A 25,630-nucleotide genomic window follows, 5' to 3' on the forward strand; every position below is an offset into this window, starting at 1 on the left:
GAGAGAGAGAGAGAGAGAGAGAGAGAGAGAGAGAGAGAGAGAGAGAGGACTCCTAACCATAGTTAGGATGTGACCTAGCCTAAGGGAAACTACTTAACAATAGTTTCTACAGTTAAAATGTGGTGTTGCAGGATATTCGATCACACTTTGAACTTCAAGATTGTGTTATTTACTGAAAAAAGATTCTATTTCTTGTTGTGGTGAGGCTCAGCCCTTACTTAGCACACACTTTTAATCCCAAACAACGAAGGTAAAGTTAGTTTGTAGAAGAAAGCATCCATGTTTGAAAGTGATGTCTAATTGAGTGGTAGAAAAAGTGACAAATCAGAGAAAGATCTGACAGAATAGAATATGCCCAACTCTCACGAGAAGAGAAGCTACTTAAGTGAGAGCAGTGCAGAGAGAAAGAGGAGACAGTTTTACTGGGAGAGTTTTTACAGAGACTGGTTCAAGAGGAACAAGCTAAACACGGTGAAGACAGAACTGTTGAGGCTTGGTTTGTTGCTATGTATTGTAATGCTAAATTCTGTACCCAATTCTAGTTGTTTACAAGTGAATTCTCAGGTTACCAGCTTTTGTTGTGCAAACCTTGTTCCTTACTTTAAAACTATTTGGTTAAATAAAAATGGCTACTGCCAATTACTGGAAGGATTAGAGGTAGGCAGGTTTTGAGTTTACCTAGTTGGGGTTGTGGAGACAAAGAGGATACCGGGAGAGAGGAGGAAACCAACCTGAGAGAAGATGGACTGTGAACACATGGCAAGTATCTGGGATACACTGCTGGGGAGGTAGCCAGGCCAGCAGTTAGAAAAGTAGATTAGGGGTGACCCCCAGTGATTGTCAAAGCCAAATAAAATAACCTTAGTCTGAGTTCAATTCATTTATAAGTCTGAAGGGTTAAGTTTAAATTGGTTCAAGTACATTTTGGCACAAGTTATGTGGGACATAGAACCAAACTATCTGAGACAAAAAACAGACACTGCTTGGGACCAACCAAGTGCAGCAATTGGGGAAGTATCCATGCTACAAAGAGCTTTCAGGAGGCTCCCAGCACAAGATGCAAATACATGCCTGGACACAGCCCTATATGCAGTGCAGAGGCTGGCTTTCAATGCAGTTTTCTCACTGACACAGAGATCTGGTCTGGGCATTTAGAGCTTGGCCTCCGCCTGCCCTCGCTCTCCTTCCCATGTCCCCACATCTAGGCAGGACACCAGCAGCCAGGCCCCACTCTCCCAGCCCGACACACTGAGGAGACTGAAGCGTTGAATTGGTACACAAGCTGCATGTTGCAGTTCAGGTCCATACTCTGAGTCAGCCACACCCGAGGCTTGGAGCTGGACTTGCACCATTTTCCCAATAGAGAAAAGGCCACACATAGGAGACAGAAGACAAAATCATCTCAGGAGCACAAAAGCCACAGGTTGTTTTCTTTTTTCTTTTTTTCTTTTCTTTTTTTGTTTTGTTTTTGTTTTTGAACACAGGGTTTCTCTGTGTAGCCCTGGCTGTCCTGGAACTCACTCTGTAGACCAGGCTGGCCTCGAACTCAGAAATCTGCCTGCCTCTGCCTCCCAAGTGCTGGGATTAAAGGCATCCGCCACCACTGCCTGGCCACAAGTTGTTTTCTACAGCCAGCTCCTCCCTACGAATAAAAGAGTCAGAAACCTCCATGGTGTCTTGAGCTGAACACCAGAGAAAGACAAAGGCACAGAAAACATCGCATCAGTTAATAGGGTTGGAAGTTCTTATTTTGAAAAGAAATAAACGCGTAAAGATGATAAACACAACAGAGACCTTTTGAACTTTAAGTAATACTATTTTGAACAGTTCAAAAGGGATGGATCTGACACTGTGCCAGTTATAATTATTGCATTGCTAGGCTTCACTCTTATCCAAATAACTATTTTAGTTTGCTATGTCTTTTCAAAAAACAGGGCCTTAAAAAATTTTACAAGCCTTAGAAAAAGAATTAAATATTTTATGAAACAGAATGAAACGATGTCAAAACATTAGAGGGGGAGGAAAAACTGAACATTATAAATCAGAATATAAAGACTGGGAGACAGGAAAAGGAAAAGGGTGAAATATGAAGGCAAACATTAGAGAAAAATTAGACACATTTGTGAACAAAATCAAGGACAGTAAAATAATAAAGAGAGGAAAATGAACAGTAGAGGAGACTTTAGAAAAATTTATAAACAAAATTGAGGGGGGAGATTAAGATAATAAAGATACAAGAAAGGGAAAATAATAAAAATGGGAAAGAAGCCTTAGAAGAAAACTTACAAAAGGTTATAAGTAAAATGGAAGTATATACTGAGATAGAGACAGAGGAAACATACAGCAGCTCCTTACAACAAGACTTTGAAAGGGCAGTCTATTTCCGTTAAAAAAAACCTCAAATGAGCCGGGCGATGGTGGCGCACGCCTTTAATCCCAGCACTTGGGAGGCAGAGGCAGGCGGATTTCTGAGTTCAAGGCCAGCCTGGTCTATAGAGTGAGTTCCAGGACAGCCAGGGCTATACAGAGAAACCCTGTCTCAAAAAAAAAACAAAAACAAAAACAAAAACAAAACCTCAAATGATTTTCCCAGCCCTGATAAGGGAATTGGAAGAAGATGAAGAAATCCACAGGGCTGTCAAGAATTCAAATGGCAATCTATAGAGACACAGGATTTAAAAGGGTTAATGAACTATGGCTTACATTAACCTTATGTCAGATACTTAATAACTGGGCCACATTGAATTGTGCAATTCCAAAAAATTGGAGAGATTTGATGACAGCCCTTCTAGAGCCTGGCCCTCAGTTACAATGGCTGACATGATAGAAAGATGAGGCATTGGCTCTGGAGCAGTGAAATAGGACTGGAGCCATGATACGGTCAAGGATCAGTTACTAGGTAAAGGCCCGGGCTCTAGGTAAGGAGTACAGATTGCCGCTGAGGAGGCTGTCCTAGAACAATGTCACACAGTAGCTTTACATGCTTGGGGAAAGGCTCACCAACAGGGGTGAGCTGAGTAATTTACAAAGGTAACCTAGGCTTCAAACATATTTTTCATGGGCTTTTTACAAAGACTAACCATAGCTCTTAATAGATCAATATCAGATCCAAATGCTAGAGGAATCTTAATTGAATCTTTAGCTTTTGAAAATGCTAATGATGAATGCAAAAAGGCTATTAGACCATTAAGAGCAAGATCCGAATCTCTTTATGAATAGATTAAAACTACTGCAGACATAAAAGCAAATGCTCACAATCCAATTACAGTTGGACAAACAATCCCAGGAGATAAGGAAAAACTTACCCATTGCTGTGGCCGTGAAAGATCAAGTCATTCCCTAAGTAACCGGCAACCAAACGATTCCTAAGGATAAATCCCTCTACAAAGGCAATAATTCTGGGAGAAATTTTCCTGTGAAAGGTAGAAGATGGGGGGAAGGAACAGGCATACAGTTCATGAATGTAGGTCGTAGGTCATCCAAAGATATACAAGGCAATTTCTTAATTTTGGAAAACTAACTAAAAGGCTTTGTTTACAATAAAAACAAACAAACAAACAAAACATGAGCCTGTCCAGTAAGGAAAGATATTTCTGAAAAACAATTACAAAATTCAAGGTCTGATAGGATAAAGAGAGAGCTGCTCAAAACTTATTTAAACTACTTAACGGAAATTGAGTGTCTCCTAAAGATAAAACAAGAGGTTCTAAGGACACAGAAAAACAGATATTCTGGAGACTACTATAAATGAAAAGAGACCAAAGTTTAAATTAGAATGAATGGAGTTGAGATTGAAGGATTAGTGGATACTGGGGCAGATGTAACATTAACACACAAGATTCCTGGAATCCATCTTGGCTGCTTCAAATGGTATCTACACGGTTCCTAGAGATGGAGACATTGTCTCAGGTACAATGAAGTCTTAAATGGATTAAGTGTATAGGACCATGATGTCAAATAGGAAGGTTAAGGCTGTATGTGGCAGATGTAGCCATGAACTTATGAGAAAGAGGTCTATTGCAACAATGGGAAACACAGATTAGCATACCTTCAACTTAAGGCTATCCATAGACATAATACGTCAGAGACTAACTCCTCAATCTTGGTTGAAGGAACCACTGCTGATAAAACACCAACAGCCTTACCACTAAGGTGATTAACTGACCAACCTGTTTGGATTAAACAGTGGTCTATGACAAAGGAAAAGTACAGGCACTAGAACAGCTAGCCCAAGAGGGTCAACACATAGAAGAGTCCACCAGCCTTTGGAACTCTCCTATGAGAAAGTTGTCATTAGAAAGAAATCTGGCAAATGGAGGATGATAACAGATCTCAGAGCAATCAATAAAATTAGTCAGCCATTGGGTTCCTTGCAGCCCGGAATCCCATTGCCTTTCTTGTTACCTAAGGAATGGCCTGTCATTGGGATTGATCTAAAGGGCTGCCTTTTCACAGTTCATTTACAAGAACAACATAGAGATTTGCCTTCAGGGTGCCCACCTTTAACCACTCAATGCCAACCAAAAGGTTCCAATGGAAAGTTCTGCCACAAGGAATGTTGACTAGGATACTTTATGCAGATATTTTATACAACAGCCATTGGAAATAATTTATAAACAACTTCTTCAATCCATAATTTACCATTGTAGGGATGATATTTTGCTGGCTGATTCAAGTAGAGATACCTTAGAACAAATGGTTAATGAAGCAAAAAAAAAATGGCTTCCTGGGGATTACAAGTTACTACTGGAAAAAAATACAAAGAGGAGCTTCTGTTAATTATACTCTTAATGATTTTAAAAAATTACTGGGTGATATTATCTGGCTTTGGCCTACAATTGGCTGAATCTAAGAGCTAAGTAATTTGATTCAAACCTTCAAGGTAATAAAGAAGTAAATACTCCAAGAAGGTTTTTAGCTGTAGCTGAAAAGGAATTGGCTCTAATAGAAAAGAAATTTACACAGTGTTCATGTAAATTGGACTGACCCAAAGCTGGCATGTATTTTAGTTATTTTGCCTTTTACTCATTCTCTCACAGGAAGTCTTATGCAGAGGGAAAATTATATATATACATATATACATATATATGTATATATATACACATGTATATATACATACATACATATATATGTATGTATATATACATATATACACACACACACACACACACACACACATATATATATATATATATATATATATATATATATATATATATATATATTTTTTTTTTTTAAGACAGTATTTCTCTGTATAGCCCTGGCTGTCCTGGAACTCACTCTGTAGACCAGGCTGGACTCAAACCGCCTGCCTCTGCCTCCCAAGTGCTGGGATTAAAGGCGTGTGCCACCACTGCCTGGTGGGAAGATTATATCTTATAAGAGACATTTTTTTTTGTTTTGCACACGAGGAGAGTTAAAAATTTTCAAATCTTATATAGAAAAGGTCTCTGAATGAATTCTAAAAGGAAAAAAAAAAAAACCCTAGACTTCGTCAATGAGCTGGAATAGATCCAGCTGAGATTGTGGCACCTTTTACTAATGCAGTGATTGCCTTGTTATGCGCACAAGATGAACATTGGCAAAGAGCTTGCAGCAATGTTTGGGGAGTAATTAACAATAAATACCCCCCAAGCAAGTGACTTCAGTTTATAAAAGAACTAATTAGATTCTTCCTTATATAATAAAAGGGACACTAATTTCTGGAGCCCCTACATTTTGTACTGATGCAAATAAGTTGGGAAAGGTGGGATATAAGTCAGAACATATAAGTAAGGTGGTTGAGAGTCCTTATAATTCAGTTCAAACATCAGAGCTATATGTGATTCTTATGGTGTTATTAGATTTCTAAGACCCTCTTAATATAACAAATGACCCTCAATAGGCAGAGTTGCTTTGCATGTAGAAATTGCTGAGCTTATTCAGAATGATTCTGAATTGACTTCATTGTTTATTCAGCTAAACTAGTGATCAGAAATAGAAATCATCCATTATATAACACGAATCACACCCCATACAGGTCTACCAGCTCTTCTAGCACAAGGTAAAGATGAAATTGTCTAGCTATTGATAGGAAGTGTGCTAGAGGCTAGAGATTTTAATTTTAAAAACATCACTTTAACAGGTTTTAAAAAAGAATTTTCTATCACTTGCCAATAAGTCAAGGAGATTGTAAAGATATGACCTGCTTGTTCTACCTATAACCAAACTCCATTACCTCCAGGGAGTAACCCTAAGGGACCCAAGGAAATGAAATTTGGCAAATGGATGTCTTTTCTTTTACAGAGTTTGATAAACTGAAATATGTGTGCTGTACTATAGACACATATTTAGGATTTCAGTGGGAAATTGCTTTAACTTCTCAAGAGGCTGAATCTGTAATTACACATTTACTAGACATTATCGCCATTATAGGGATACCTGTATAAATTAAGACTAGCAATGTTCTAGCATACGATTCTAATGAAATGAAGTGTTTTTTTTTTTTTTACATATTATGGTATAAAATGTATTACAGGCATACCACATATTCCTACAGGACAAGCAATTGTAGCGAGATCTAATAGTACGTTAAAAGAGATGCTTAACAAGCAAAAAGGGATAAAAAAGATCCCCAGAGATAGATACATGGTACTTTGTTAACACTAAATTTTTTTGAATGCTAGCAAACAAAAATTAGAGCTGCTGAGAGACGTTGAATTATTTTTAAAATGCTTATTTTAAAGATGTCCTAACCTCAGAATGGAAGAGAGGAATTTTGTTATGCTGGGAGAGAGGTTATATCCATATTTCCACAGAAAAAGAAAAGCTATGGGTTCCTTCCAATTTGACAAAAATCAGACGTGATAGGGGAAAACCTCCTGAAGATTCTGACTACAGACAAGAAGAAAATAAAAAGTTCCAAGATAGTCAATGTACATGCTAGTCCCTTCAATGGAACAAATCAGAAACCGACTGAGATGTATAAATGTCTCCAATCATATGTTCAGCTATACGTGGCCAATAAATCTTTGGCTACAAAGTCCTCTGGACCCATCATGCCATCCTTTGATATGGCATAAATGGAGCTATACTGCAATGTCAGTTACAATCCAGGTGAAATGTCTTTCACCTGTACAAACAAGGAGCAGAAAATCTTCTTTAACTCATTTGTGAGCTCTGCACATTCTCTACAAATGTCCTTTTTTGTTTGTTTGTTGGGTTGGTTGGTTGTTTTTTTTGTTTTGTTTTGTTTTATTTGTTTGTTTTCAAGACAGGGTTTCTCTGTATAGCCCTGGATGTCCTGGAACTCACTCTGTAGACCAGGCTGGCCTTGAACTCTGAAATCTGCCTGCCTCTGCCTCCCAAGTGCTGGGATTAAAGGCATGCGCCCCCACTGCCTGGCTCTGTACAAATGTCCTTGTAGAACTATATATTGTCTGTAAACATTTGTATGTTGCAGAATGGAATGTCAAGAACGGAGCCCTAACAAGACTCACCCTTGGGGATGCCGAGGCGCTGAGACTTGCTGTTCCAGCTTCCTGCCTGACCTACTTCAGATTACGGCAAAGCTGCTTCCTCTAAAGACTTGGTATCAGAACAGCTTCAAAACAGTTAGCTCACTTGATCCAGAATCATAGACTGATCCAGTGAGGACTTCAGTTAGGCCCCGAACTTTCTCAGCACATACAGACTGGACAACAAATCCTACAGCTAGCTCTCTTAAGACTAACCATTTTTCTAATTTTCTTGAGTCCCTCAAAATGAATTCTATGTCCAACACCAGCAGGAAGTAATGATAAGAAAACCATTGCCTCAGTCCCTTCAATTGGGATGTGTGGGTTTGCTCAGTTTTATGAGTTATCGATATGCTGTCAGGTTAGGGGATGATTACAAATAATTATGGTCTTGGACAGGGAGGAAACAAAAACAGGAGCTTAGACTCAGGGATCTCTATCTTTCTATTCTTTTTCTCTTTATTTCTTTCTTAGATAAAAGGAAGGGGGTTGAGAAGAAAAGGAGGGATATAGAATTATCATACAGAAATAATAGAATAAAAGGTAGATTATTGAATCTACTCTTCAACTTCGAGCTATTGCTATTCTCAAATGAGGTTATTTTAGTTTACATTGATATGGATTACTGTATATTGATACAGGTTTAAGGTTTTTATTGGTGTGAATCTTTGTATATTGATACAAAATTTTAGGTTAATTTTGTTACAACATAATGTATGCATGTTTCAACTATTCTGTAGATGTTATGCCTGTGCAGATCATCTGAGAATGCAAGATTTATACCAATCCTTTTAATAGATGCTATTGCAAACTGTTAGGGACAGTTGAGAAATGCAAATTAATGAGACAGTCAAACTAATGGGTATGTTAGATACTAGTCTGGATTATCAATATACAACCTGGGTTATACAAATTATAAGTAGCTAGACCCAGGCAGCGTTTGCTTGTTCAGGTATGCTATGAATAGATAGATGTTCTTCAGAAACCTCAGAGATCCACAGAATATGATATTTAAAGTTTTTTTTATTATTAATTTAAGACCTTTTTGACATGGAGGCATGTCAGCTCCTGGTAGTATCCCATTTGACTTGGAAGAAGATGATAAGCATTGAAGGCCCTCTAATTGAAGATGGCTTCATTTGTGGCGGGCTAGCCACCAGGCAAAGAAAATGCCCTAACTTCATCTGTAGACAAAATGATGTTCTGGACAAACAGACACAGGGAAGTCACTGCCAAGCTCTGCCAAGACAAGCAAATCCTTCACGAGTCCTGCTTCACAAAAGGTCTGTCGGGTGTTCTGGGCCAGAAGGCTGACGATGATGCTCCAGTGTTTTAGAGAATGTCGGGGACTGTCCAGGCAGTCAGCAATCTCTGTGATTTCTATAACTTTTCAAAGCCGAATCCCTGCACTTCCTGCACACTCAGGTAATATTTTTTTCCTTCTCAAATCTCTGCTTGAGACTAGTTTCAATCGAAGACTAGATAGTCTTATTATAAGCTTCAGTTGTTTAGAATTTAAGAAGATGTTCTAGGTCTAAAAAGATGTTTTTATGTTGATAATGCAAGCTAGGATAGAAAATGATTTAGTTACAGAACTCTGAACTCACCAGGATAGGATAGATAATAGAATACATCTCCATAGTTGCTAAATTGGAACATTTTAAATGTAACTCTTACCTAATACTTTTTATAATGGTTTCATAATTATTCCTACTGTATGTTGTTTATTATTACAAGTGACACACCCTTTTTATTTAGACAAAAAAGGGGCATTGTTGAGGTTTGATCTGTCGCTATGTATTGTAATGCTAAGTTCTGTACCTAAAGGCCTAGCTGTCTACAAGTGAGTTACCTCATTTACCTGCTTTTGTTGTGCAACCTTGTTCCTTAATTTAAAACTATTGGTTGAATAAAAATGGCTACAGCCAATTACTGGAGGGATTAGAGGTAGGTAGGTTTTGAGTTTACCTGGTTGAGGTTTGCAAAGAAAATGAGGGGGAAGGATATGAGAGAGAGGAGGACGGTGCCAAAGTTAGAATGAAGCCAAGCAGAGAAATTCAGACGAGGCCAAGAGAAAGAAGCCAGATTGAATCAGTCAGCTTGGAGATGAATTTGAGCCAGAGCAGCTGAGTTGAACCAGCCAGTCAGAGTTCAGAAAGAGCTAGAAAGGGTGAGCTCATTCAGCAGTAAGTTTCAGAAGCTGAAAATATTCTAGGCCTAGATTAGATTGCACGGAGGCTAGAAGCTTCCAGGCCTAGGCCTAGGTTAGCAGACAGGAGGCAGTGAGTCTCGAAGACATTTCCATCAGGTGAATAAAAGTTACTTTTACAATGTGGTCTAGCCTAAAAGTAGCTACTTACAATAGTTAGGATGTGCCCTAGCCTAAGAGTCTGTTGATAGGTGAACATCCTATGTCTGTCTATCTATCTATCATCTATCTATCTATCTATCTATCTATCTATCTATCTATCTATCTATCAATCATCTATTCAAGTTCTGTATCTAAATATATGCATATTCAAGTGTGAATTTGAGCATAGGGAGGTCAGAGGACAAGCTAGCTTGTGGCTCCTTCCACTTGACCTAGATTTGAAACGGGGTTCATTGCATTTTTCCTCTGTGGGTCAGGCTAATTAGGCGCTTTGGGTGTCCTGCTTGGGAATTATTTTATTTGGTCAGTAAATAGTGAATGTTCAGAATTTGAGTAACACAAATCCTGCCTCCAGGGAACTTTCGTTTTAGTTGCAGAGGGCAGAACCGAGATGGCCCAACTAAATGTCACACTAGGTGGCGAGCACTCAGCAAAAACAATGAGGACAAGAGGATAAATTGGATATTGCATGCACACTCCTGGACCTGAGCTCTTCCTTCTGGAAGAGCCGACCAGTCAGTCAGGGCGGGGCCTGGCGGGTCGAGCGGGGTGGGGCAGGGCCGGGCGGGGCGGTCAAGGCAGCGCTCGGGACGCCGCGGCGGGCGGGCAGGCGGGCAGGCGGGCATAGGTTGGGCACGCGCCCACTAGGGGGGAAACGGATCACGTGACCCGAGAGGCGGGAGTTGGTGAACGGAGTTTGGTTGGGTGCTTTCCCGACTGGGAGACGGGCGGGGCCGAGAACCAAACACACGCAACGTCTCCCGAGCGGCTGGGGGCGGGGCCGACGAGTGGAGTCGAGTGGAGTCGAGCGGAGTCGAGCGGACTCGAGCGGAGTCGAGCGGAGTCGAGCGGAGTCGAGCGGAGTCGAGCGGAGTCGAGCGGACTCGAGCGGACTCGAGCGGACTCGAGCGGACTCGAGCGGAGTCGAGCGGAGTCAGTCGAGCCTTCGGGGTCCGGAGCACAGGCCTTCCGCCGAGTTGATCTTTCGGTTGCTGGTGGCCGTGGGCCGCGCGCTCTACGGTCGGGCTGAGACGCGCGCTGCAATGGCGACCTTTGTGAGCGAGCTGGAGGCAGCCAAGAAGAACTTGAGCGAGGCGCTGGGGGACAACGTGAAACAGTAAGCGACGCGGGAACCAGCCTCCTGGCCTGTCCGTGGGTGTGCCCCAAGCCCAGAGCTGCCGTAGTCCCAGGACTCTCTCACCTCCCGGAGGCCCCAGGCGTCTCGCGGCCGCCACGGCTCCCGTGCGGCTCCTCCGGGACTCGAGACGTAGGAGGACTTCCTCCTGAGCGCCCCGACACCGGTGATGCCCTCGTGGGGCGGGAGCGGCGCCCTAGACGCTCGGGAGCCGGCGGAGCCGGGGGGCGCGCCGGGGCGGGGGGCCCGGAGGGCTTCCTGGAGGAGGAAGCCTGCAGCGCTCATTGGCCAGCTGGGCTGCGTTGAGTATCGAGCGAGTTTGGAAGACACACAGACCCCAGATGATGTCATGTCGGTCGGTCACCTACCCAACAACCACAGCATCCAAGGGGGCGGCAGCCTGCCGGCCGTAGGACGCCTTTCCCAGTGTTCTATACGGGTTATCCAATACTCAAAACTGTGAGATCGGCACAGTTAGTACTCGCATTTGGTAGACAGGACTCCGACACCCAGAGAGATTATTTATTCCCCCAAAGACACTGGCCAAGGGTGGGACTAAGGCTTCTGGTTCTCGCTCTGTGATGCTTTACAGGGGCTACTTGTAAAATACCCCCGTTTCCTCCATCGGACTGTCCAGCAGCGATTGGAACAGTGACAGCTCTTTAAGCAGTAGCCTCCCGCAGCCCGAGGAGGTGCCTCGATCTTTTGGGAAACTTCAACTCTGGCAAACCCATAGTTCCTGGCGCTGATGCAGAAAAGGTTGTCAAGAGCAGCCAGTGAGGCAGGGCTGGGGAGTGTTCATAGGCTGTCAGAAAAGCGTAGGTGCCAGCTTCTCACCTGAGCCCCGCTTTAAAAGGCTTTAAAATATATAATGATAACAATTATTATTATTTTTAGAATTTAGATTTTTAGCACCGGAGTTAAAAAGAGATGCCCAGGGAAAGGAGAAGACATACCCAGGGACTTCTCAATGGAGAGTCACAAGTTACGCGTTTTGGTGGCATAAAGTAAAACCAGAAGCCATTAAAGTTGCACAAGGGGTTTCTGCCCAGATGACCAGACAGTTTCGGTTTTACAGTCTGGAAGGGAGAAGGAGGTCTTAGGTGGATATTGTTAGTAGTTTTGGAATTTTCGTTTTTAGCTGGTGAGAGGCTGCAAGCTGAGTGGGGTGAGGGCCTCTTTGGCCTTTTTGTATTGTAATGTTTTCAGTTTGATCGGCCTGCTTCAAGATCTTCACACCACGCTCCATGGGCACTAAATAGTATCACAGAAGGACCATCTGAGATGCAAGGAGGAAATTAAATTTAAAAATCATTTCAATAGGTAAAAATGGCAGCCTTTGGCTTTGTTAGAACGGCTGTACTCTTTTGTAATACTGTGTGGTAAGACTTAATTTAAAAACGTATGAGGAGACTTGTGTCTTTTTCCGAGTACTGTTCTCACAGGTTTGGAAGGGAATGGTTTCCCGTGGTGCTAAACCTGCAGGCCATGGCTTCTGAAGGCTGTGGCTGTAACTGGCTAGATACTGTACCTTCCAGACTCACCTAGCAAATTCAGGGCTGACAGAAATCTTTGCATTTCCCTCTTCCATTTGTAAAGGCTGAAGCTCACTGTGATGTTGCTCAAATATGGGCGCTGATTCTAAATTTTATGGATCTGCCATGTGAAATCTTTGTGTCGGGGATACAGTAAATGATGGGATTGTTCTACATTTCAGTTTCCGGTCTTTGTTCATTTTAAAAACTGCCCTCTTGGTTAAGCTTGCTTGTCTCTGGCCGTTTCCTCCTCAGCAGTTTTCTTGGCGTTGTCTATCATGACCATTTATTTACCTGTGCTCCTTGGAAGTGGGGAAAACTGGCGTATACAAAGTGCGTCATGTGAACTGTTCACCGTTTGTCAAGCAGTCCCAAGTGGTAAAAACACAGGCTTTCAGTTACTCAGATCCAGGAAGAGTTTCTTTTTGATGAGGTGCTTAGAAGCTCGGTTTCTCTGCTGATTAGTGTACAATTTGAGCTCATCTGAACGGAAGCATGGGACACAGAAGTATTAGTAACCACTTTCTTCCCCATAAAACATACACATTTAGGAGTGAGGCCCCTATGTTCTTTAAAGAAGGTGACCAAGAGAAGGAAAGGCACAGCTGTGTCTACTCTGAGTCTGCCCTGAAACCATCTTTTAGGGAGAAAGGATGTTTCTTGTTGGTCTTCTGCCTCTTTGGTATGTTCATTTGCTAGGCCTACCAGGACAAAGCACCACAGGCTTGTTGCTTAAACCTCAGAAATTAATATTTTCACAGCTCTGGGGCTTGTAAATCCAAGGCCAGTATGTTGGAGGGGTGGGTTTCTTCTGAGGCTCTCCTGGGACCATGCAGGAGTCTGAAGTATCTGTCCCCTTCTGTGCTGCTGACGAGACAGACTGGCTTAGGAGTCACCTCATGGTCTCATCCTAACCCAGGTATATCTTTATATAGGCCTGACCCAGAGCCACTTGCCAAGAGACGGGAACTCAAGGAGGTTTGCTCCTCAGCCGCAGACTCTGGGGAGTACAGAATTGTCTTCCCTGGGAGGCGGAGCAGCTGGAGTGAGCCCTGGGGGCAGAGGCAGAAGTCTGTGGCTTTAATGTCATTTCTCTTTCTACAGATACTGGGCCAACTTGAAGTTGTGGTTCAAGCAGAAGATCAGTAAAGAGGAGTTCGACCTGGAAGCTCACAGACTGCTCACACAGGACAATGGTAGAGCTTCTCCATGTTTCCCCAGATTTGCAAGTAGTACTTTTGTTTTTGATGCTGTGTAAGAAAATCTTAACAATATCATGGTTATGAAGTTAACTGGGAAGACTGGTAGGGAGAGAGGGAACATTTAAGTATTTTCGAGCTACTCTGACTTGTGACAACCTTCCTTCTTTGCAGTCCATTCTCACAATGATTTCCTCCTGGCCATCCTCACACGTTGTCAGATTTTGGTTTCTACACCAGGTAAGGGAGTGGGAATGTTTCCAGTTTCCAGGAGGGGTGGTGGGGTAGATATTTAACTTCCTTTGTCAGACACCCCTCTTGTTTACCAAGGAAATGTTCCACCACCACCGCCAAATGTTATGTAGGTAATAATCACACACACGCACACGCACATGCATGCGCGCACTTTTCCTTGTGCTCTTACTCCCCACACAGCTCGCCACATTCTAGATGACAGGGTGGGAGTCCAGATGCAGAGAAGGAAGGCCATGAAGAGAGGGCAGTTGGTACTAGGAGAGGGTGTTCAGTAGACACAGCCGAGCAGTGGATGCTGGGAAGTCACCATAGAAGCCTGGGCTTCGGATGTGTTCCGAGCAGAGCAGCACCAGTAGGAAGCTCAGTGAGTGTTTGCTAGATGGTTGGAGGAGGTTAGTGCTTTGAAAATGTCCCTCCCGATAAAGCTGTCTTGGACCTTGCTAAACCTGTGGGTCCCAGGGGCTTCCTGCCTCTGTAGAGTAAGTCAGTGTTTTCTTTTCTAAGCCAAGGGGAATTCTGAATATCTTAAAAGACAGTCGGGAAATGGCCGGTGTTTTGAGTTATCCCTTAACAATTTTGATTTTTATCGTTTTTTATTTACATATCAATGGGTGTGTCTATGTGAGGGTGGGTACACTTGCCGGCATCACCTCCCCTGGGGCTGAAATTCCCAGCAGTTGTGCTAGTAACTGAACCCAGGTCCTCTGCTGGAGTCCACTCTCCAGCCCCTGGATTATACCTTGTAACGATTGTAACTAACTTCCCTTATTTGATAAAGAGTTCAAATAAGGTCTTACCGTCTGGTCCTCCGAGTGTAGTAGACAGTGGTTTGGCACTGGAGAGGAAGTGGGTCCCTTACTGTTTACCAAGCTGCCACCATGCAGTTCTGCACTGTGTCAGGGCTCCCGAGTTCTTAAGTTATACACAAGTGGTCTTTCACTGGATTTGTGTTTGAGCAGAAGAGCCAGCAGCCTGTGAGGAGTGGTTCTTTCCAGGCAGGCATGTAGAGTGCGGCATACCTACCAGGCCCACAAGTCGACCACAAGATTTGACTGTGTCCCTAATATAATTAATACTTGATGCTTCTTAACCTTTAAACTTGTGAACAGGCACAGTAACATTGACCATGAAAGGCAGATGAGAGGTTATGTGAAGTACATTCCAAGTGAAAACCGGTGTCAGTGAGAGTGCATTTGGAGATTGATTAAATAAAACCCAGTCTTCTTGAATGGATGCTATTGGTTATTTTAAAATAAGTGAAAATCTCCAATTTGGAAACAAAGCATCATTTCTTCATTGAACACTATTTCCTCATATTGAAATTAACATTTGCAAGTAACAAAGGAATGGTTTTTGTTAAAAGTAAAATGTCCTTCTTTGTATGCAACAATCACAGACGGAGCTGTTTTCTTTTTCTTTTCTTTTACACTTCTTATTGCTTTTGTTCTATGTGTATGTATGTGGGTGCACACGCCACAGCATGTGTGTGTGGAAGTCAGAGGGTGCCTTGCAGGAGTCAGTTCTCCCAGGCCACCTTGTGAGCGGAATTCCAGGGACTGAGCTCAGGTCATTAGGCTGGGCGGATGCTCTCTTTCTCTGAGCCCTCTATCCAGCACTGTTTCCTATTTTTCTAAGGAAGGCCAGAAATACACATTAAATAATAATATTTATTGTGCACAGCATGTTAGATAATCTTTAATGCAGCTCTTCAGTATTGTCAGCCTCTTTAGTAGAATGAAAACCAACATCAGATCAAGACAGAACGGCCCTGTCTCCTTAAGCAGAAGCCTTGGCTCCGACCAGTCCTCAGTGCCCGGGGACCTCTTCCCTCTGGCACCCTCTGTGTCCACACAGCTTGCTCCTGAGCTCAGTGCACCCCACCCCTTCATGGGCCTGCACTGCCAGCTTTTCTGCCAGCACTTAGGGTCCAGTTCTAATTGAAGAACTGTAGAATTGAACTGTAGAACCTCGCTTAACTTTTCCACAAAGCTTTATTAACGCTCCTCCCACCCCCGTACAAACCAACCAACCAACCTGGCGTTCATTAAGATGGTAACCAGTGGTGCTGCAGAGATGGCTGCTGCAGAGTACCAGAGTCAGTTCCTAGAACCTACATGACAGCTCATGAGCATCTGTAACTCCAGCTCCGTGGGAGCTCTCCTGGGCTCTGAGGGCACTGGACATCATCTGCGGTGCACGTATGAACATGTATGCAAACACTCATAAAAATAAATAAATCTTAAAAAATGGTTAATAATTATGTTATTACAATTATGAGTATTTCTTTTAAAATTATTTTGGTAGGGAATGGGGCTGGAGAAATGGTTCAGCAGTTAAAACATACTGCTCTTGGAGAGGACCAAATTTGGTTCCCAGCACCCATGTTAGGTGGCTCTCAGCTCCTGTCACTCCAGTTCTAGGACATCCAGAGCCTCCGGCCTCCTTGGGCACCTGCATTCATGTGCATGCACACATTTCCCCTCCCCCAACACATTCCACATATATATTAAAAAAAACTTTTAAATACTATTTTGGAAGAATACTTTGAAATTACTATTTTGGAGATATTTTTCCAAGGATAATTTTTTTTTAATTAAACACTGTATTTGTAATTCTAAAAAACCCAAAAAATCAGCACAAAACATTTTTTGGAAAAGGCTGCTCTTTCCTAGCACGCTGCGTTCCAGTCAGTCAGTACAGTGTCTGTTGTTAAGGACAGTGGTCCATTGTCCCTCATCCTGGTTTAAGCAAGCCTGTCTCTGGATGTGTGAGCTGCACTGTCTGCCTTATTTTATTGCCCTGTGTCCTTTGAGTTCCCATCCTTCAGTAGCCACCTTCAGAAGCAAGGTTAGGTTAATGAATCTTGGTACTCCTGATTGTTTGGAGTTTTCTCTTTCGGATGCAGTTTTGCTGCATGGTACTCCTGAGTTTCTTTTTGGGTAGGTAGGGTTGTATGCCAGAGTTTGCTCATGTGACCCATCCCACCCCAAATCTTGAGTGTGTTCCATTGTGAATATTCCGTATCACCAAGTATGATGAAGTACCTATTTGGTGTTCTCCTTTCCATTTCAGAAATGTAGCAAAAACCTGTGGAGATTTCTTTACAGTGAGTCTGACAGCCCACTGTTGAGTAGGAGTATATGCTGAAAGCTTTGTCCTAGGAAGCCAACATCCTTACTGCCTGCCTTAGCAGACACCAGCGAGGCTGAGTGTGGTTTGAGAAGAGCCATCCCCTTCTTCCCACCCGGCTCACCTGTTGTATGTTCCCTGTTGTATGCCGTCTGTGCTTGGAAGTGAGCATTGCTGCTTTGTGGGCATGGGAGCTGCGTTTGCACAGAAGCCTGCACATGGCTTGCTACTTCGCCATTGCTGTCTTAGTGTTCTTAATTATTAAACAAGGAGTGCTACATTTTAAAAATGATATTTTCATTGTTTTAGGATTTCATAATGTACACAGTGTATTTGATTAATTCTTCCTCCCCCACATTTATATTTCATACTAGACCTAGCCCATGGGAGTTTTAAACACTCCCCTTGTATTGATACTGAGTTTTCAGCTTACCAAGCCCTCCTCACTCTTGTCTGTAAGCCTCCTTTGCCTGTCCTTGCTGGGCCACAGCTCCCTGGATAAACTTTGTAAGTCATTACGTCCATCTTAGAACCTATTGAGACTTCATTTCTTGTAGGTGTACGCTATTTGCCTTCCTTTATTTTCAGCCAGGTTTTGAGAAAGAGATAAATACATGTATTCAGTTAACCAATCTGGGCTATGCCCCACCCCAATTAATTAAAGATATAGGTCTGGGAAGATGGAAGCATGAAGACCCAAGTTTGATCCTTTTAGAAGCCATGTCAAAGCCAGGCATGGCAGCATCTACCTATAATGATCTGCCAGTAATCTCTCTGCTGGGAAGGCAAAGAAGGGAGGAGCTTGCTGGCTACCTAGGTTCAGTGAGAGACCCCATCATGTGAAACAAGATGGAGAAGTGATGAAGGAAGACAAGCATTTATCTCTGACTTCCACACGCATATGCGTGTACACACACACACTAAAAAAAAGTGAAAAGTTTGCTTTCTTTAAAAATACAATTTTGGTTATAGTCAGAAAACAGTGTTATTGGAGAGAATTTATAATTTTGTTTGTAGAGAAGTAGAAAGAGAAGATTCAGATTTGAGCTTCATTATTTATTTTCATTACCTCCATGCTTTTTATCTCCAGATGAAAAAAGTTAGCTGTTGTCATTTCCACTCTGGTAATTGCTTTTTTTTTCACTATGACTATTGTTTTTCTGTCTCATAGAGGGTGCTGGATCTTTGCCCTGGACAGGGGGCTCTGCAGCCAAGCCTGGAAAACCCAAGGGCAAGAAAAAGCTTTCTTCTGTTCGTCAGAAATTTGATGTAGGTCATTCTCCAATAGATCACAGCCCAGCAACTGTGAGGTTAAGAGCTAGTGTGATAAAATAGCTGGGAATTTCTTTGTTTGGGGGAGGGGTTGTTGAGAAGTGTTTTCTTTGCATAGTCCTGGCTATCTTAGAATTTGTTTTGTAGACTATGCTGGCCTTGAACTCAGAAATCTGCCTATCTCTGCCTCCTAAATGCTGAGACTAAAGGCACCACCTCGCATGGCTAAGTAGCTGTGATTTTTTTTAAAAAAATTTTTTTTTTTTAATTTTGAAAGATTTATTTATTATGTCTAGTGTTCTGTCTGCATGTATGCCTGAACACCAGAAGAGGGCACCAGATCTCATTTTAGATGGTTATGAGCCACCATGTGGGAATTGAACTCAGGACCTCTGGAAGAACAGCCAGTACCCTTAACTACTGAGCATCTTTCCAGCCAAGTAGCTGTGATTTTAAATGAGTATAAATGTATTCTTGTCAGCATTTACGTATATGTCATTAGCAGTTGAGAATTTGCAGTTAGTGGAAGCTGAGCTTATGCTACCTCGTTGTCTCTCAGATCAGTGGGTCACCCGGAGACTCCGGCAGGCTTCTGTTGATAGTCAGCTGTGCTCTGAGCCTTTAGAGATCAGCACAGAGATTATGAAGTGTTTGACTTGATGACGTATGGAAACCTTCCTATGGTTTTAGGAAGGAAAAGAAGTTTTCCAAAAGCTTCTCATCCCAGGCCTTTGTGCTCTATGTTTCTTGTCAGTAATACACACTCAGGAATGCTCCACCTCCCCGTCTCCAGAGTCATACCGGGCTTAAAGTGTTTGGATGATCTTTGTACTTAGGAAATGGAAAATAGCCAATATTGTTTTATAATATATATATATATATATGTATATATATATATATATACATATATATATATATGGATTGCTGTCTCCAGTGCAAAGTCAAAGGTACCAGGGACAAATCTCCCAGTGATGGTGGTGTATAGGAATTTCATAGGAATGCTGAAATTTTACAAACAAAAATTAAGCATTTTAGATTATGCCTTAGCTTGTGTTAGGAATGTAAGCAGACAATAACAGTAATGAGCTGCTACTGCCCTATTGCACTAGCTTGGGATGTTTGTCAGAGCTATTGTTTGGTTCATTGGGCTTTGTAAATCCTAACTGAAGCATTCATTGTGTATCTGTACTTTCAGAATCTACTTAAACTTGTGGATTTTCTGAGTATGGTTCTATGTCGTCTCTTCCGATTGTTACCATTGTTATTTTTAGCATAAGGCCATACATTTTGTGAGCACCAAGGTGTAGAGTCTCGGTGCCTGAGCTGAGTCTGGAGATGCACACCTCTAATCGCAGCTCTTGGGAGACTGAGGCAGTGTTATGAATGTGAGGCCTATCTAGGTTGTTGTGCATAGCCTAACAGATTGCTGTATACACAGCCATTGTTCCCTGTAACACATCGTCATGTAACGGGTATGAATTTATGATCGTCTGTGCATGATTTACTCTCTGTAGTTTTGGTTGTCAGCCTAGCCTTTCATGGCTGAGCCATCTCTGCAGCCCGTGATTTCCTTTTTTACTTTTAGTACTCTTGTAGTATAGTTTTGGCTGCCTTAATGTGTAGATCCCCGAGTATGGTAGGTGGGTTTCTTTTGTTTGTTTTGTTACTTGCTATTGATGTGAATAATTTTGACATGTGCTTACTCAGCATAGATTTCAGCCTCAGAACCCCCTCTCTGGAGCTCAGCAGTTTGTGGCCAAGGATCCCCAGGACGATGATGATTTGAAGCTTTGCTCACACACCATGATGCTTCCCACACGAGGTCAACTTGAAGGGAGAATGATCGTGACTGCCTATGAGCACGGGCTGGACAATGTCACCGAGGAGGCTGTGTCTGCTGTTGTCTACGCGGTGGAGGTTGGTTGGCTCCTGGTAGAAATAACTACAGATAATTGTGATGAGCTTGTGTGTGTAAAGCTGACCCTGACAGGAACTGAATGTCACTCTTTGTCATCATTTGAAGGAAAGACACTTCATACTTTAAAACCACAGAATCACCTTTAATTGACAGGTTTTCCAGAAAGGTTCCCTGCTGTACCCATGCTTCTGCTTGTCTCATTTTAACTTGTCAATATAGGAAGAGTTTCTAGGAAAAAAAAAAGAGATAAGAAACTGTAGTGGCTCAGGCCACTTGTGTGTAAGGTAGTCCTGCATTTAAAGAGTGTCAGTGTGGACATTTAAACCATGAGATGCTCAACCCACTGTTTCAGTCCTCTGCTCACTAATGTTCTAAAATGTACCAAGGCCAGACAGTACACAGTAACTACAGATAGTTTTCTAGTGCACATTTTCCTCATAGACATTTCTAAGATAATAGATGCCTTAAATGAATTCTGTTTGAAAACCCATATTAAATTGCACAAGGGAATGTTGATAGAAGATAGTGATTTTGATCTCAGTGCCTCGCCTGATCCTGGCTGTCTGAGCTAACACATGCTGGGAGGGTTCTAGTTTCACATTCCCCAGCAGCTCTAATGTACGTGGCGCCTCTGTAGGTAAAGACTGTGAATAGACGTGTGGTGTTTGGTATCTGTTTGAAGAGCATGTGAGAGCAAAAGCTCTCGCAGTGAACTTGGTAACCAGCAAATACTAGGTCTTATGTCAAACTTCAAGGTTATTTGTCTTAAAAAAAATACTTTCTTTCCCAAAACTCCTTTCTGAGAAGCATCAGCTAAGGAAACAAAACACAGTACCTGCGGGGTGGTGGACATGTGCCCTGTGTGCTGTCCAATCTCAGCCCTGCAGACGGAAATGAAGTCCACTTCAAAGCAAAGCTCTTCATGGGGCACAGCCTCCTGAGAGAGCAGAGTGGAGACAGCTCACCCTCCGCGGTACCCTGCATCTGGGCGTGGGCTCTGTCAGTCTGCACCTCTGCCTAAACAGTATGAGCATTTGAAAGTGGAATTTCTACGCTTTGCTTTTGAGGGGCTCTTGCTATTTTTCTTTTGTTTTTACAGAATCACCTCAAAGACATTCTGACTTCAGTTGTGTCGAGAAGGAAAGCTTACCGGGTACGAGACGGTCATTTTAAATATGCCTTTGGTAGTAACGTCACCCCTCAGCCATACCTGAAGAACAGTGTGGTGGCTTACAACAACTTGGTTGAAGGGTGAGTGAGTGGCTTCCTGTACTCTGCTTCAGTCCTTTGCTGCTTGGTCACTGACCATATGTGGTAGACCACTGTCTAAAGAGTCAGTTATTGTGTTTCTGCTAGTTTGACTTCAACACAGTTATTTCTTAAGCTACATGCTTTATATATTTCTGGTACTTATTTTTTTAATCAGGCAATTGTTTGATTTGATTGCTTCTCACTTTCTGAAGTGGGATTGGGTAGCTTTTCAGGTCCTCAGGTAGTGTTTCCTGATGATGGCCTCTGCCTGGTGAGGAGGTGGTTGGTCTGTTCTCAGCCAGAAGTATGGCCTAAGGCTGGGTCTTTTGACGGTGGGAAGAGGAGGAAGAATGGTAGATGTTTGTTCATGGCCTCACGTGACTCCTTTAGCTGGAGCTCAAGGTCATGGCCTGTGCCCATGTCTTCTGATTGTTCGGCATCTGTTGTACAGATAGGATCTGGATCCTCAGCCCCCTCTGGCTTCCCAGGGCCCTCTTCAGTTTTAAGCCACTCTTCTGTGAGTTGGCTCAGATTACCTTTACCCATTGTACTTTCTCAACAAAATTTAGTGTTAATTTTAACCTTTAGGAAAGAAATAGCAGTACAGTTTTCTTGTGGTTACTGCAGCAGCTGTTCTTCTAAAGGCTGGATTTTGTCTGTCTGGTTGTCCGGCTAGTGGAGGACAGGAGGAAGGAGGTGACCATACAAGGTCAGAGCAAATATTTAAGACCAGGAGGACAGGCAGGAGCTGCAGTGGAGAAATTAGAGAGAGAGGGCAGGCATGAGGGGAGCTGACAGTGGCCAGTCCAAGGCCTGGAGACCCTGATGAGGATCATCTTCAGCTGGGGTCCCTGGTTAGGTTCCACCTGAGGAAGTTATTACTCAAACCTCATTCAGACAGACTTATTTGACATTATTTCATATTTAAGTCATTCTCTGGGGAAAAATTGAAAAAAACAAAACAGTGTTTTTGTGGTCAGAGGTGTTGAGTTGTCTCTGCCATGGCTTTGCTCTGGAGCCCTCCATCCTCTCTCCCAGTCCTCAAAGCTGTTTCTCTAGCAGGGCTTCTTTCATTTGGTGCTTTAAATCCAGTCGCTGCCCCGTCTTTGCTCCACTTCCTTGTATTTTCCTGACAACTGTGTACTTACCTGTGCTAATGTAAAAGTCATGCCTAACTTCCCAGCTTGTCATTTAGTTTGCCTGTTTTGGGAAGTTAGCAAGATCTGGGTGACTTTTTTCTTTTACTCCCATTTTGTCTGCTACTTTTCATGATGTGTATTTTCTAAGCCTGCTGTCACTAATATTTGCCTTCTCCATTTGTTTGCAATTTCATATTTCTAAAGTTACACTGTTTTTTTGTTTTCTTTCCAAAATGGAAAGTCTTAAGGGGCAGGGAACAATTTGGTTCCGTACCCTGAGCTCAGTAAATCTGTTAGGATTGTAGGAGGAGGGAGGAAATGTGGCTACATTCTATTGTCTCCAGCTTGATGCATGGAGCCTTTTGAAAATCAAGAATCTTTATATATGCAGTGGTGGTTTCTACTTCATTTAAAGATACTGAGAATGAGACGTTCCGCAGAGCCTCTCTCTTCTAGGTGTTCACTTGTCTCCATTATAGGTGCTGAGAGTATTTGAGTATTTCTTTAAAACATTCTTTTCCAGCCCTCCAGCCTTTTCTGCTCCGTGTGCCAGTCAGAACCCAGCTTCTCATCCACACCCTGACGATGCTGAGCAGCAGGCTGCCTTCCTTTTGGCATGCTCTGGGGACACTCTCCCTGCATCGTTGCCTCCAGTGAATATGTATGACCTGTTTGAAGCTTTGCAGGTATTTCTTGGCTCCTTAAGGTTTACCTATATTTACTGATACATTAATGACTGTGAGTCTACAAAGACAGCAGCTTTTCTCAGTTTTGACTTGCTTTTTTGGTCAACTGTATAGCCTCATTTTAAAGTCACAAACCTTGTTGTTCCTCTTATTTTACCTCTCATCCATTACCTCATTAAAACAAACAAAAATCCCACTCTTAGTAATCCCAAAGTTCCTTATATTCAATTTTTTTTAATTCTAAAATTTAAATAGTTATTGTGTATTTGTGTGTCAGTGCAACGTGCTGCGACTTGCGTGTGGTCAGAGAACAACTTTGTGGGCTCCTCCTTTCTTTTCCTTTCACCTTTACTTCACGTGCGTTCCAGGGATTGGACTCACGTAATAAGGCTTGCATGGCAATTCTCTTTTAACTGCTGAGTGGCCCATAGAACCATTTAGTTTCCTTATTATCTTGGGATTCACTAGGTTCTGACTTAAAATTCATAGGGTATCTAAGTCATGAGCATTTTTTAAAAATATAGGTTATATTTTTGAATTCTGGAAAAATAAGTCTATTGGAACATAACAGAAAACATGTAATTTTAAAATCACAGGTCCACAGGGAGGTCATCCCAACACATACTGTGTATGCCCTTAACATTGAAAGGATCATCATGAAACTCTGGCACCCCAATCACGAAGAGCTACAACAAGACAAAGTCCACCGCCAGCGCTTGGCAGCGAAAGAAGGACTTTTGCTCTGCTAAATTAGAATTTGAAGACTTGGGACCATCACTAAATTGGTTGCTGAAAATTGAATGTTTTTGAGTCCACATTTCAAAACTGAAGTGTATAGTGTATGTATAACCTTTCCTATGGAAATGTGACTTTTGAGTGCATTTTGTGTTGCTACTGTGAAGCCATTAATATGTCTGACTGATGACCTGTGTGTCTGTGTCCCCAGGTGTAGGAACAGTTATTGTTCTGTGTCTGAATAGGGATATTAAGACACCTGAGGTGAATCTGGTCTGTCAGTAAGATAGGTGACATTGTAGACTAAGGATGCTGTTGTAGTTCAGTCCCACGATTAGCAGGAGGACTACTGTGCTCGGTGATGTATGTTCTGTATCTGGCACTATAAAATCTGCTTTTCCTGAACAACTGTACTCTGCATATTGGTGGAATAGCCTAGTGTTCATCAGAATCTTTTAGTGACTAGTTAGCTGCTGACGTTCTCAAGCAACCTGTTTTCACCCCAGAGAGCAGGATTTAGATAATGTGGTTCTTGCTTTAAGTTTAATACTCAAGTCCAATTCTTAGATGTAGTTATCCTTAAGAGTTTTCTGTAATTCCGTTGTTTTAGCTGACTGATAACCTTGTCAGTCCTATGGAATGTTTTCATGAAATCTTACAAACTAATTTTTCTATTTCTACAAAATGTCTGTTTTACCCTTTCAAGTGGTACTATGAACTTACATTTGACAGTGTTACTGGTAACCAACTTGTTTTAAAGCTACGTTGCTTTTCACTCATGTAGTATTGATGGCTAAGTTAGATGTATAGATGGGTTTTCATAGGCCTAAGCAGTGGATACATGTGAATGTTTTTGTGTGTTCCTATATCTGGATCTGTGGATTTGGTTTTGTATTTTAAACATGACAAATAAACATTTTGGGAGAAACCCTTTTTCTGTTTATTCAAATAAGAGGTAAGGAATATTCTCTTCCACAGAAACAGAAGTCCAGCCATTTGAGATCTTAGCTCAAACTTCAAAAGAATGTACCAAAGGCAGGTTCTTGTTAAAGTATGCATTTAGTGGTATGTAGCCTAAGATTTTTTTTTTTTTAAAGTAACAGCAAACCTTTTAGAGTGTCAGGTGGGTGGGTGACACTCAAGAACTTTTAGAGGTTGAAAGGATTTGGAGTGATAGGCACACACCGCTGATGTACAAAGGGCCCCAGTGCTGTCTAGGATGTGGATGTGTTTGTTGTGTGTTCTCCTGAATTCACAGAGGCAGTTATGAGTGGTAACTGGTCTTGGCTGCCTCAGCAATAGAGAATTCCAAATAGTCGTGTAGCAGAGAATGCTCTGAGCTCGAAGCTGTTCACTGTGCTAGGCCCTGGCCTATACTTAGTGACCTCTCCAGTGAGACCACAGGGCTCCACATCCATCCTGTTTTGAGGTTTATACTCGGGTCTGTCTTCTGTGCCAGATGTCAAGTGATTTTCTGAAGATGGAGTTAGAGGTCAAGTGATTTTCTGA

At 42.3% G+C, this 25,630-nt stretch overlaps 1 protein-coding gene across 2 annotated transcripts; it reads left to right on the top strand.

Moving 5' to 3' along the window:
* Nucleotides 1–10,674: 10,674 nt before the first annotated feature.
* Tada1 (transcriptional adaptor 1) lies at nt 10,675–25,049 on the top strand. 2 transcript variants are annotated; one of them, XM_028761059.1, is made up of 8 exons: nt 10,675–10,984; nt 13,642–13,733; nt 13,911–13,976; nt 18,292–18,389; nt 20,100–20,309; nt 21,410–21,561; nt 23,224–23,386; nt 23,983–25,049. In XM_028761059.1, exons 1-8 carry the CDS (start codon nt 10,911–10,913, stop codon nt 24,133–24,135), a joined length of 1,008 nt encoding a protein of 335 aa, XP_028616892.1. In that variant the 5' UTR covers nt 10,675–10,910; the 3' UTR covers nt 24,136–25,049. The 2 variants fall into 2 exon arrangements, with proteins under 2 accessions (XP_028616892.1, XP_028616899.1); XM_028761066.1 differs by lacking the exon at nt 10,675–10,984 and adding an exon at nt 11,736–11,761.
* The last annotated feature ends 581 nt before the right edge of the window (nt 25,050–25,630 follow it).

This window comes from Grammomys surdaster, unplaced genomic scaffold (genome assembly GCF_004785775.1).
Source record: "Grammomys surdaster isolate TR1022 unplaced genomic scaffold, NIH_TR_1.0 130, whole genome shotgun sequence".
Taxonomy (NCBI): Eukaryota; Metazoa; Chordata; class Mammalia; order Rodentia; family Muridae; genus Grammomys; species Grammomys surdaster.

Excerpts from the sequence above, each read along its gene's own strand:
- Tada1 (XM_028761059.1), top strand. The coding sequence starts at position 10,911 with ATGGCGACCTTTGTGAGCGAGCTGGAGGCAGCCAAGAAGAACTTGAGC. Across the intron at positions 13,734-13,910 it reads ACTGCTCACACAGGACAATG|TCCATTCTCACAATGATTTC; the intron begins GTAGAGCTTCTC and ends CCTTCTTTGCAG. Across the intron at positions 20,310-21,409 it reads CTGTTGTCTACGCGGTGGAG|AATCACCTCAAAGACATTCT; the intron begins GTTGGTTGGCTC and ends TTGTTTTTACAG.